The following is a 13909-nucleotide window of genomic DNA, read 5'->3' as shown; positions in this document are numbered from 1 at the left end:
GCGACGGTTACGCTTATATCCCGAATGTATTGTATTGACTTGACGACGAAAAAAAAAATTTCATCCATACTAAAAGTGACCCCATTTAAGATGGCGGCTCCCCCGTGGAAAAGGTTTATGCTCAGTATTATTTTACAAATCACAACACTATGTGCATGCCGACGCAACGAGCTGATGTGACCTACGAGACAGCGACAAAAGCCTACCATCTTTGTGTTCGGTTCTGTTTCTTTACGTGTTCTATCATCCCTGAAACAAATAAACAGAAAAGGCCCAGTGACTTGCACTTTTGACGCTGCTCGGTTTGTCCCATTTGCTCGTAGCGTCCGCTGCGTCTGGACTCTAGCAATACATTTTATGATCCTGACGGGAGGTACGAGTAGAATGAATAGGAAGATAAGCCGCATTCTGCAAAATATCGTACGCCGCCCCTGCGATACGCACGGGCGGCGACAGTTCCGATGATAAGATACGCTCTTGTGCCCATTTCCAGGAAGTCCGCTACGGATACCGACTGTCTGAGCCTGTGGTGGGTGAGTTGACGCTCAAATAGGCTAAGCCAACACAGCTCCTACACTCCGTTCGCCCCTAAGCAGACTTAGGGAACGCTCTACAAGTAAAGAGATATTCACACGAAAGGTATTACTCGGCGCGCGCATCACGAGACGAAAACGCCAGGCTTTTGCGCATCGCAAAAGCCTGACGTTTTTGTCGCAGAATGCGCGCAACATGGAGAAATCCTCGGGATTTCACCCTCGTGTGAATAAACCCTTAACGCAGCTTCTGCATGGTGTATTACGACAAAACTAAGGGACGAAAACGAAGGCAGAACTGGACAGGACACGGCGTAATTTTCAACTGAATGGAACAAAAGATCGTAATGTTCCCGAGGACTGTAGTTGTCTTGGTGTCATACAACGCGAATCACTTAGAATTGCGATATTTCCTTAAAAACGTTTAATTCCTCGGTATGTCGCAGGAGGTTCGCCATGGCATGTTTCTTGTTTTTCTCAGTTACCTGGGTTTCGTATCTGCTATGCGGAACAAAAAAATAATAAAACGTTTCAACCTGGAATATGCGAGAAAATATGGGTGAGGGAAAACAAGAATGTGTGACAATCACACATTTTTGCGTAAACACCTTCCAGCGGTGTGGAGAGATCAGAACCCTGTTTTACAGCATACCAGAAGTGACGACTTACAAGATGGCTGCGCCCTTGTTGAAAGGGTGCATATACCAGATTCGGAGAAAGAGAGGGGTCAGATGATCAAAGGGAGGCTGTTGATTGGACCGGCGGGCGCGTAGCTTCAACAACACTGTCAGGTTAGGGGTGACTGTAGCATAAAGAGAAAGACAGTTATGCTGAAGTTTCTGCGTCGCCTACAGAAAGCCAAAGCGGGGCACATATGGGGCACGAGTGCTGCGTCATCATCCGGCTGGGGGTCGTGTTCTTGCTGAATGAACACTATGCTTTGCTTCAGACGCAGCCTAAGCTAGACGGAGCCGACGCTACGAGATAATCAAGCAGTGTCAAAAGCACAAGTCGCTAGGCCTTTTTGCTGTTTATGATTTGTTCAGCGATGATGGAACACGCGTACGTGCGTTTTTGACGCTGTCTGGTCGGTCCATCAGCACGTAAGTCGGCTGCGTCTTGACTTAGGCGGCACAAAGCATCTTTAACTAAATACTGACACAGTTCTCCTGTGCCGTAGCGTTGGCTTCCTGTAAGTGACGCAAAAAATTCAGCACTGCAGCCATGCTATCAGGAAACGTTGACTAGGCCACCTGCCGCAAAGCGGGGTTGACACAGTTCAGCCCGTCCCTTCTTAGTCGGCAAGACAGGAGGGGCTGCCGGGATCGGCACCATCCTGGTGGCGTTGCTGGTGCTTCTGGTTCTGGTGTTTGTGGCCACCGCTCTGACCTACTACTACCTCAAGTGAGTTCCAAGTCACCTTCGTCGTACTCTGAAAGCACTAGGGTATAGAGTAACTGGATCAACAGGACCCCTCTTCGCGTTTTGCAGGAAGCGTTCTGGGGTGATCTACAGGTCCAACTCGCAGACGAAGACGAGCCTCAAAGATCGTCTGTCAAGGCTGTCGAAACGTCTGTATCCTATATACACCTTCCCAGCTATTATAGATCGGGCGCAAAATGCTGAATCACTGGGTGTGGGAGCATGCGTGGCATGTCTGAAGATGTCAATTACACGTGCCCAGAACCTGTTCCCCCAATACATTCTAGAAGACTAAGTCTGCGCATGACGTCGTTGGAGGATCCCGACGCGCCTCCTAGTGGCAAACGCGCTGAAGTTCGACGAGACGCCGCAAACCGGCACACCTGTCCGTTCCTGGCGCTTGTTCGTCTGCTTCTTGCCCAGGGGTCGCACATACGCCAGAAAGACACCGATCTCTGATTGGCTCTGATTGAAGGATTGTAGGTAGACCTCAAGGCAGCTTGCTTCGAGGTCTACCCACTATCCTTCAATCAGAGCCAATCAGAGCTCGGCTTCTTTCTGACGTCATGACAACCCCCGCAAAAGAAGCAGACGAACTTGCGCTCCGCATAGGTAGCACTGCGTGGATCCACTAGCGATGACGTTTGGGGAAGAAAAATTAAGGCCCCAATCCACGCTGTGAAGGTGGTTAGACAGCGAGGCTGTGGTATCGCCTGCAACGATTGCCCACTGCACTATAGACCCTTTTTATGGCAAATGTCGCCAGGTGGTGCTCCAGTTTTTGATGTGCCAGAGAACTTCCGGTTTATGCAAATAATGTACAAAGGCCGCTTTAACCGCCGCTTGAAACGTAGACGAAACGTTTAACCACCAATTCTCCAGGTTCTCCGCTTAGGACACGCTGCCGGGATAATGACGAAGTGCGTGAAACGTTTACGTCACACTTCGGCACATCATGGTGGACGGAAGTTCCGATCCTCTTTCTGCAATCAGTGTCTAAATCGGGCTACAAAAAATGCGAAAACTAATTGATAATATATCTCAAATTCCTTTACATTCTTAATTTTTTTAATTAGTTTAGCACATAATTGGAGGTGCTGTCTACACTGGAATTGCAACGTAGCTTTATATATATATATATATATTTAACAAGTTGTGGTTAGCCAGATTGACACGACGGTAATTTTCTCATATAATGTATATAGCATAAAAAATCATCGGGTACTGTTTCGTGTTTTTCTGTTATTTTTATCTTGTCTATGCTTTTTTCTAAAGGGCGGGAAAAAAAAAAGGGGGGGGGGGGGGAGCGGCAAGGAACGGTAGAGGAAATAATAAACTGCCAATGATTGTTTTCACCCTTCCGTCTTCTTCAGTGGACGACAACAGCCTTTCCGAGTCCCGCATGACCCTGAACATGGACAACGGCGACTGCGTGAACATGACGGCGGTTCCGAACGGGGGACTGCCCTCTAAACCAGTGCCCGTCAAGGAGCTTCAGGAGCACGTCATCTACGCACAGGCACAGGACACGCTCAAGGACGAATACGCGGTAACGCAGACCTTGTACCAAATATTTGCTCCCTCATTTTTGTAGTCTTCAATGTAGTTTGCAAATATGTATAACAAATTGTGTCTTCATGAACTAGTATAATCGCAGACAACAGAACGAAAGCTTCCAGAGTTCGGTCGGTTCACACAAGGGCGTTTGCGTACGGACATTGGTGTTGCGTATGTCGCGTGCAAAGCTACTCCTTGTGCTACTCACATTCAAGGTATTTGTTTGTTTGTTCGTTTGTTTTTTTGTTTTACGCTTTAGAGATTTGTTTAAAAAACAAATCCGTGAAAGTTACACTTATGCGGTTTGTGCACTACAGCTAGTTTTTTGCGCCTGCTTCACCAGTGGTAACTTTGGCGCGCCCCCGAGTTTCCCACGAGCTTCAAGTCCTTCTAAAGAAAGTTGATTTAGTGGCTTTCGATGACGCTCAGTAAGTTTTTAATTGAAACCATTTATCTATTTTCACTAAATAAAAAGTTAATGAACAAATTTTAATTAATTAGCTCACTTATCGCAAAGGTTAGCCGTTCACATAATGTCCCCCTGGCCGCATAACTCACCTGCACCAACCGCATAAGTGTAACTTTCACGGCCTTTCTTAAACAAATCTGTAAAAAAAAAAAAGAAAAAAAAAAAAAACTCTTTGTATAGCATTACACACGCTCGGATGTGCTGGATATACTTTCTGGTGTTCGCTTCTAAGAAGTTTGCAACTTTTGTACCATGTGGTGTCATATGTGAGCCGCAGCGCCAATCCGGCGGTTTGCTACTGTTTTCCTCCCGCGCATAGGAAATAAGTCCGTATTTTCTTGCACTGTTTCTCAAGAAACTTTCACTTGCACTGCGTTCATTAGCATGTGTGTACGTCTTGTGCTTCTTTTTTTCAACGTAATAACGTTCTGAAACTTCCTGTAGAAAGTGTCGACTAATTCAGCTTGCTTGAAAGAGCTATCTGCATGACCTTAGAGGGTCTACCCTTGTCGGTTTAAGATATCTTTTGTGCCACACGAGAGATTCCTTAAGAAACTAATACCTAAAAAACAACGTAAATAAAGAAAAATTTCGTAACAATCAGAATTTTAGTTTTTTTTTTTTTTTTTTTTTTTTTTAATTCTCGAGCACAGACATCGCCAAGAGGACAGCTTCATCCATGGGACACTGCCAAGAAACAGGAAAATAAATCCAAGAATCGATACGGAAATATTCTGCCATGTAAGAATAACTTCCTTCTTTTTTTTTTGTTATCTTTTATTGTCTTGCTGGGATGCACATTTTTTTTTTTTATGAATTACAGATGATCACTCGCGAGTGATCTTGTCAAAGCTCCCCGATGTCGACCACAGCGATTACATCAATGCTAACTACGTGCCGGTTAGTTTGATTCTTTAGCCCTTTGACCTGATGTTTGAGCTTTTAGCGTTTACCGAACTTAACATAACTTAAGTTATATTTCAAACAATCTTGTTATTTTGCGCGAATTTTAATGTTAAAAAAGAAGTGTCGCGCGGGTTTGCGTCGAGTATATGTCACGTTATAATTACGTGATGAAGCAGCACCGTAAAATTTAATGTTTTTGTTTCACATTGCAGGGATATAAGTGCTCACGTAAATACATCGCAACTCAAGGTTCGTAAATCTTTTTTCATGCAACACGGATCGAACAAAAACAACACGAGCTTATGTTTAAATTTACCGGACAACCATGCTTGGTTGTCCGGCAACGGTCGGGTATACTCGTGCATACCGGATCCGTGTCGCTTTGGTTTGTGTCCGATTGTACGCGGAAATCTTATCCAGCGGCAGAGATAAATAACGTTTTGTTCCTGATGACAAACGTTCATATTGACTATTCAAGGACCTAAATCGTCCACGGTCTCCGATTTCTGGAGGATGGTTTGGGAAGAAGGTTGCTGCAAGGTCGTGATGCTCACCAACCTCAAGGAACAGGAAAAGGCGAGCATTCATTCTGTCCCTGGCAATTCCTAACGTTTTCGCGACGGATTTTTGTACGACCGTATACCCAAATTAGCGCGACGGTCACTTTCAGACGAAATGCGAGAAGTACTGGCCGGACGCCAGCCAGAAGTACGGCAAGTACACGGTGACCCTGATGAAGACGGACATGCAGGTGGATTTCATCGTGCGGGAGTTCCAACTCGCTCTGGTCAGTACCGTTTAATGAAACGCGTCTTCACCTTCTGAACACGTACCTGACCTATACCACCCAAAAGATGCCTCCCATGCATCGGATGTCTAAGTGATAGTTTTTGTCGCATGTTGGTGGAGTAGAATTGCCAACTGGGCGCTTAAGATGAACCCGCTGTCAGGTCGTAACGACTTTGTTAGTGGAATTCTTACGGACAAAAATACAAAACGCAACCAAGGGTAAATATGTGTTTCTGCACCTGTCTCATATTCGCTGAGGCATTTCGGTACACGGACTTGTTCTTTGTGTGAGCTTAGTGGGATACAGGTTCACAATGTGCCGTATAAACATCACCACGTACAGCTAGGGCATCGATTCACCCCGTGGACCAACCAAGAAAAGCAGTAGCCATAGGGAGTCATATGACGTCAGCGTGAAGTATAAATGCGCAATATCCTCGGTAGCGGATTCTTTGTGCATCGCGGAGGAACAGTGGCTTGCGGTAATGCTGTTGTGAAAGGACCTTCTGGCACATTTTTAACTTGCATTTTTGACTATAGTGACCTTGTCGCTAACCCTAAATAACCATGTTGAGCAAGGTTAATTATCGTAGTCCTTGTGTTTCGGGTTCCCCTTTTCTTTCTTGTAGGAGGACAAGTGTCGAACCGTGGTCCAGTTCCACTTCATGACGTGGCCGGACCATGGCGTCCCTCTGTACCCGGACGCCCTGCTGCCGTTTCTGAGAAGGATCTGGGACTTCGAGCCCCGCGATGACCATCCCATCGTGGTTCACTGCAGGTCAGGCTTTTTACTGCACGTCTTACAAACTGCTAACCGCCGAGATTTATTATGTTTGATGCCTCCTTGTACGACACTCCCCAGATCCTGCCTTTAAAATTAAATTATGAATTTTTTTTTTTTGCGGACAGTGGAGGCATTGGTAGGACAGGTACTTTGATCCTGGTAGACAGCATGCTGGCGCAAGCTGAAGCTGAAGGCGAAGTAAACCTGGTCAGCCAGCTTCACCATATGCGCCAGAACAGGATCAACCTCGTGGAGTCGCTGGTGAGTTTGCCCTCTACAGCGGGATGCTTGGCGTACATTGTTCAGTTCACCGTGTGCATGTATACCGTAAATCTTACCGCCAACCTTTCATCCGTAAATGGTCTATGTGCTCAAAAATATTTGGTAACGGACCGACTTTGGTCGTGCAGGAGCAGTACGTGTTTGCGTATATGGCTCTGGTGGAGATCCTCTGTTTCAAAAGCCACAAGCTCGCGGTCAAAGACTTTGTCAGCTCGTACCACAAGCTCAAGTCCAAAGCCCCGGGTTCGAAGAAAAGCATCCTTGACCTAGAGATGGAGGTGAGCCTCACACCTCCTGCTTCAATATGGTCAGATTTCTTCAGCGATCTGTCCAACTGTATTGTGATAATGGCCGCTGTCTGAGGAAATTATCCTCGCTGGGTAGATGCCGTCAGTTCCAACCAAGCAAGCGCCATCAGAGGTTATAAGTGTGAAGCTGCCCAAGATGAATTCAAATGTTCTTTAGATACAATTCCTAAATAAACAACTTATCTCCGCGCCGGCGGTCGTGCTGCCCTGGGATCAAAGCACGCAACTATAGAGTGCGCAGCCGCGCATTCTTTGCATGACGGAGGTGAACTCAAGAATCAAAGCTTGTTCTTGCAATGTCATTCGAACAGCGCGGCGCTTTATTCTGCCGGCTCGCACCATTCTTCCTTCTCTGTTACACAAGGGAAAAGCGAGGTGGTACAATTGTACGCTTTGGCCACAGGGAGCGGGACTGCTGACGCGGAGATGAGCTTTGATGACAAACTGAAACTTAAAAACGCGTCCAAATTCAAAAGAAGCAAACTGGGCCAGTTGGGAATAATTAAACGTATTTGATGAAAATCAGGTTCAAAAATCGCACCCGTTTTTTGAAGCTGATTTTTATCAAACATGTTTCAAATTTTAGTGTTTCTAGGGAATGCAATAAAATGCTTTGCGTGCGTAATACTTTGGCAAAGTGGATTGATCTATAGTCCGTTACAACTCAAGAAGGTAGGGCGAGAGAAAGGAAGGCCGGGGAGGAGGAAGCAGACGGAACGCTGGAGAAGAGAGGAAGAAACCTCCGTCTCTCTTTAGCGTTCCGTCTGCTTCCTCCTCCCCAGCCTTTCTTTCTCTCGCCCTACCTTCTTGAGTTGCAGCGGACTGTAGTGAATTTCTATTATCTCATCAAAGTTTCTAATCGAAGGCATACCTTTTAACTTACTAAATAAAAAATTAATAATTTTATTGAACGTTATTTTTTAATATGCCTTTTGGCAAAGACCAATATGATTTCAGTTTTTTTTTCTGTGTGGTGCGTGTTTTTCACAGGAGGGATTTGGTCATTGCTCTTTAAAACACGATTTTTGATTGGGTTAGTTGATTCATAATTGTCATTGATAAAATAGTGCAAACTAAACAATGATTTTGAAACACCCTCAATATATAAAACGAAATTGTTTAAAAAACTAAGAAAATAATCTCTGGAGAATAGGGACAAGAGGAACAAAGAGAAAAGAGAAATTTCCAAAAGCAGCTAGGCGACTGGTTTCCGACAAGGAAAAAACCCGCCTGGTCCGGGTATCAAAATTGGGATCTCTACATTTCCAGGGGAGCGCTCTACCAACTGAGCTAACCAGGGGTTAGAAGTCAGTAGAGCAAACAAGCTTTATCAGCTGCCACCAGTCTAACACCAACAAGGGTGAAAGGCAGTTGATAAAACCAGGCGGATGTTTTCGGTCGCGCACCAGTCACCTATCTGTATTTGGAGATTTGTGTTTGTCCTTTGTCCCCCTTGTTCCTCTTCTCCAGGGATTATTTTCGTCATTCTTTTCCAGCTCGCTTGCACCTTTGCATTGAATCGCATTATAGTTATAAATTTAAAAACTATTTTTTTTAATATCTTTTGAAATCGTTTACCGCGTCTCCAAAGGAACTGGCCAGGGCATGCCTTCCTTCGGGCGACCATGACTACAAGGGAGCCATGGATCCGAGGAACGCGTCCAAAAACCGATCTCCAGACATTCTTGCCGGTACGTGGCCAGCAATATGTGTCGTGAACTCTTCCGGAGGATGTAACCTCCTGGGGCCCTTGGCTCGTCGAACAGAATGTTGGGCCCGAAGTTTACGGAGCGCGCCAACTGGACTCTTTGCAACGACGCCGCCGCACTTATCTCTCCAAGGTCTACGTAAACGATGTGCTCCGCCAACTTTTGGCTACAACTTCTTGTTCGGCGATTCTAGAGCCCCTGGCTAAATAAAGATCAAGGCTTCACTTTGTTGAAGAACTGAATGAATTATCGCGGGTACAGTCTCGAGGTCAGTATGAGCTCATTTAGTGGGTCAGGGGATCATATGACGCAGTGAAATCAATACCCCTCCCCCTTTCCAAGCAGAGATTCCGAAAAGCTTTCGTCTGGCATGTTGGCGCTGTATTATAATGAATGAGATACTAACGGTCGTCAAATTTGTTTTTATGATTTCACAGGTGTTCCAAAAAATGCAAATCGCTCATTCCTTTTTTTTTTTAGAACTTTTTTTTTTTTGACGATCGCTAGATTCATTAATTCGCGCTGCATTTTAGTACTATACTACTTTAGTATCGGGCTGCAAATTACAGCTAGAAAAAGATAACATTTTCCATGCAATGTGGAATTTTTGACAAACCGTGAAACAATAGGATTCCTTTTTTGTTTTTTTTCTGTTTTTTTTTTTTCAATTTCCACTTTCTGAACAAAACAAAAAAAGTTTATCAGCCAGCTAAGCTGCATACAAAATCTTCTTTTGTACAAAACAATGGGCTCGCATAAAAGAATATTCTACTATATTTATTTTATTCACCAGCCCAATTCGTCAACTTAAGGGTGCGTTTCTACTCTAGAAGCGATAAAAATTTGTGACGCTATGAGAAATAGCCTTTTCTTTTCTATTTCCGCATTACACTCGTACCTTGTAAATGCCTTTGCACGCCGTCAAACGTTCACTTGCAGCGGACACGCGGAGACCATTTCTGCGCCCCACAGCCGACGGAAGACAGACGGACTACATCAACGCCGTCTACGTCGACGTGAGTGACCTCAGTAGACCTTTCTCGCAAAGGCGCCGCCATCTTGAATTGTCGTCACTTCCAGTATGGGCGAAAACATAGTTTTGCCGTCACCACGCCAATAGAAGACATTTATGATAAAAGCATAACCGTCACACGTTTTCAATTTGTCCCTCCTCTATTTGTTTTTTTACTATTTGCAGGATGAATTGTTTTAATAATTTTTCGTCGCCCATACCAGATATGCCTATTAGGTGACATGGGGACGAGAGTATAGGGAAAAGGTCTATACACGTAGATGTCAGGTTATATATGCAGCGTTTTGTGATCACGTGGGTCATGAGACATCCTGCTCGTCGAGTGTTTCATTCCGAAAGTGTGCGCTAAAGAAATCTCCCTCTTTGAGCGAAAAAAAAAACGAAAAGTAAAATTCGGCAGGCACCTAAGACTGCTCAACTGTAGGAATGCTTTCGCATTCTTACTAGCAGCGCACCCCGTCGTCCTATCGCACACGGCACTCCGTCCACTGCGCAGGCGCGGTGAGCCCTGCCGGCTTCATGACGGCTTCCATGACGAGGCATCTGCGTTGCTGTGCTTTTCTTTGCGTTTTATTGGGGATGGGAATTTAAGTTTTGTTCTTCTGCTACAGACGGTTACAGACAACGCCGGCTTCGCTCCAAGGGGCAGTTAATGCTTTCGCATTAAGAAGTGGACAGCAGAGGTCGCTCTTGAAAGGGAGCGCTAACCGGGAGGGGCTAGAAAACTTCTAAACACTTCGTTTCACTTCAAGTCTGAGCGGCACCCACGCACAATTCGAGTGTAGTAATCAAACAATCAATCAATCAAACATCAACTAAACAAATCGCGCGCTGTGAATACTCACGGCGACTTGATCATACTATATCAAGTACACTCGCGTATGCTCTGAAGTGGAACGCATTCGTTCAGAGTAGAAGTTGTCAATTACTTAAGTTTCAAACTTAAGCTTAAAACAGTGGCCCCGATCATGCCAGCTACAATTGGCGCGTTAAGCCACGTCATCGGTCAAAGTACCACAACGGGAAGCAGGAGCCATCTCCGCTGAATGTCTACCGAGACTTTATACTTCTTCATCACTTTACCTCGAAGAATCGCAGCTAAAGTAATGTCAATCAATGAACCTAAATACTTACACGACACTACTAAGTTAAATCAATTTAAAATATTAAATTTAGTCACTTACACCTCCCTGATCCAACCCACAACCGACCACCGACATATATCCCTCTTATTCCTTTTCACAGGGTCCGTGCCTCATTGCAAAAACTGCCTTTCTTTCTTGCTGACCGTGACGGACGGCATGCTCACGCAGTCATCGGCGATTTCCTCAATGGCCAGGGTGTCGAGAGTCTCGCGCTCAAAGACGTTTCTGTGTCTTTTAAAAATAGAAACGCTGCTAAAGCTTGGCCTGCACCCGCACGTGGGGCAATGGACTGCAAGGTGCCCATCCCTGCGTCAGCGCTGTGTGTGTCTACCGCCTTCTACTCTGTCCTTGTCCTTGCGCTGTTTGTTTTCCGCTAATATGAATGACCAACTAGCCCAATCGTCAACACTCCTGCACCGACGTGCGTGCTCCTGCTCCCTCACTCTGTCATGAATGCGTGCTCATGGTGCATGACCAACTGATGGAAGATAGTCTATGCGTCATTTCGAAATTTCAAAAAGGGTTTCACACCTTCCCCTTCTAGGCAACAGTATCCAATCCAAGCCATGACACTCGTCCCGCATGCCTCGCTTCAAGCTTCGCCTCTCTGCACCGGCGCGCACACATCAAGCTTTACAGCATGGCACCGGCGCAAAGCGCGTCAAGCTTCACCGCATGGCTCTTGCGCACGCGTGTCAAGCTTCACTGCTTTGCATCGGCCTGTGCTTCAAGCTTCCCCGCTTTGCACCGGTGCGCTCGGAGAAGCGGCTGAACCGCGGGAGCATCTCGGTTGGCTCGAATGAACCGGTAATTTTGCTCGCTATTTATAGACCCTTTTCGCATAACCTCATGTCAGCGCGCAACTGAAGTACCCTCCCCTCGACCCGGTGCGGATGGATGGATGCTAACGGAACGGCTGTACTTCCAATAACGGGCGGTAACTTGCACCACCTAGCCTAGAAATTTAACACCAAAAGTATGATTCCTACCTTTGCCCTTCTTAGCCAATTTGCTCTGCCTCCGCAATTTCGTGACTATTACCAGGTGGTGTGGGATACCACCAGAATGACCTTCAGGAGATCGGGTCAAAAACGAAACTGAAAACATTACTTCCGCCTTTTCGCTTGGGCGAGGAGTGGCCAGTTTTGCCCGCTTAACAAGGTATGCGCAGGGGCGGATTTAGAGGGGGGGGGGGGTCTGGATGTCCTGACCCCCCTCTTGATTTCTGCTTGTGTAAATTTTAGGGCGTAAAACGAAGGAGAGGGTGAGGGGTTTACTAAAAATATGGTACGCTGACCGACACCTGCCCCCCCCCCCCCCCCCCCCCCTCAGGAAATTCCTGCATCCGCCCCTGTGTATGCAACCGCCGAGGTTACGGGTAAAAAGGCTCGGATACGAATGTCGTGCGCGAGTTAGCTACGAGTACTTTTTTAACCGTGTTATAATTTCTGAAAATCTACGGCTATCACTGCATCGTTGTTGGGTGCACAAATGACTTCAATAAGTATAAGGACAATCACGGAAAGTGTGCGATGAGCACAAGAAGCTACAGCGCAAGTGTGGCTGCAATGTTTTTGAGCTTCATCTGTTTCCCAATTATCCTGATTTATGAAGTAAGTCGATTGCGAGAGTGAATAGCGAGGGCCTTGTATCAGAGTCATCATCGCGTTTCTGCTCAAAACTCGTCTAAGTTAAGCGAACCGATTGCAACTTGATGCCCGCGTTACGATTAGGTTATCAGTCCAAGCTATTACTCCAGGGCGTGTGAGGTGTACGAAAGCGTCAACGTACCACCGCTCAAGATGCAGCTATCAAATGCCGAGAGCTTACCTGCATAGATTACACTCATCTGCTCATATATATTCCTTCGTTGTGAAACTCAATCAAAACATTCCTCCGTCTTCATTCCCGTTATTTCTAGGAGGCAAGGGAATGGCCTGGCATTAGTCAGCTCGATTCAACCGGCCAAGCTCTAGCCAAGTTACTGCAGCCCATATTAGCCGAGTCTAAGTCCCCCTCCCCTACCCACACTATAACCTAGTCAAACCCGACTATATTGAACCCGTTTACATCGAATTATTTCTTATATTGAACAATATTTGTGCACAGCAATGTTACAGTGATAATATACAACAAAAAGTATGGTTAGATTGAACAAAGTAGCAGTCACTACCGATATATCGAACTGACAAGAACGCCGTTGTGCTTTGCAAGCTGGCTTTCCCCAACACGACGGCCGCATTGGGAGAAAACCAGCTTGCAAAACACGCTGTTTTTTCTTCCTTTTTTTTTTTTTTCGGACGGTTTCGTTGATTGTTTGGAAGAAAAATCTTGCGGAGGGACCGGGAAGCGGGTGCTCCGTGCCCCCTCTCCCCACTCCGTCCGAAAAAGATAATACTATGAGCGAGTTTTAGCAGACCGTGTTTCCCGCTCCGCTAAGCCCCTCCGCTACCTGGAACTCTACAGCCAAGGCCATCGGCGCGCAGGCGCAGTGGCGGTTTCTTCGTAGCGGAGGGCTAGCGGAGCGGGAAACACGGTCTACTAAAACTCCCTATTTTTTCTCCTGGGCGGTTGACGCGGCCACCCTGGAGAAGAAAAAAAAGCCTGCTTGCTCTGCTAGCTGGCTTTCCCCCAACGCAGCTGAATGCTTAGGGGAAAACCAACTTGCAGAGCACCGTTGAAGGGGCTCCTGCTCGGATATGGTCCGTGCTCTCGGCATAGTTCGGCGCTAATGCGCGAATATAGAAGGCAGCGGCCTCAGCATTTTGGAGTCCGTCGATAGAGCAGAAAAATATCGTTATCGCGGATGCAATTAAGAAAAACCAACAGCAGATGCAGGACTATTTCATTGTGTAATATGTCTGCAGAAAGTGGATTTTTGAGAGTCAAATTCATTAAAACATTTATATCGAATTACCCGCCATATCAAACTGGTAGCCTTTTTTTGCGAGTTTGATATAAGCGGGTTTTAC

General features: G+C 46.0%; 1 protein-coding gene across 3 annotated transcripts in view; it reads left to right on the top strand.

Moving 5' to 3' along the window:
- LOC8036023 (receptor-type tyrosine-protein phosphatase kappa) overlaps positions 1-13909 on the top strand; it is a 52342-nt gene that overhangs the window by 26594 nt on the left and 11839 nt on the right. For 2 of the 3 annotated variants that reach the window (XM_040205557.2, XM_042289385.1), the window contains 14 exons: positions 494-533; positions 1832-1937; positions 2025-2104; positions 3329-3504; positions 4635-4722; positions 4805-4881; positions 5100-5136; positions 5366-5463; positions 5540-5674; positions 6306-6454; positions 6586-6721; positions 6871-7020; positions 8642-8741; positions 9699-9775. In XM_040205557.2, the coding sequence (XP_040061491.1) occupies positions 494-533; positions 1832-1937; positions 2025-2104; positions 3329-3504; positions 4635-4722; positions 4805-4881; positions 5100-5136; positions 5366-5463; positions 5540-5674; positions 6306-6454; positions 6586-6721; positions 6871-7020; positions 8642-8741; positions 9699-9775 (1449 nt within the window). The remainder of the gene's footprint in view (positions 1-493; positions 534-1831; positions 1938-2024; positions 2105-3328; positions 3505-4634; positions 4723-4804; positions 4882-5099; positions 5137-5365; positions 5464-5539; positions 5675-6305; positions 6455-6585; positions 6722-6870; positions 7021-8641; positions 8742-9698; positions 9776-13909) is intronic. The other variant, XM_040205556.2, reaches the window with a different exon arrangement.

The sequence above is a fragment of the Ixodes scapularis genome, unplaced genomic scaffold (assembly GCF_016920785.2).
Source record: "Ixodes scapularis isolate PalLabHiFi unplaced genomic scaffold, ASM1692078v2 PGA_scaffold12__126_contigs__length_90152505, whole genome shotgun sequence".
NCBI lineage: Eukaryota > Metazoa > Arthropoda > Arachnida > Ixodida > Ixodidae > Ixodes > Ixodes scapularis.
Note: the sequence above shows the minus strand (reverse complement) of the source record. Positions and strands in the feature narration are given on the sequence as shown.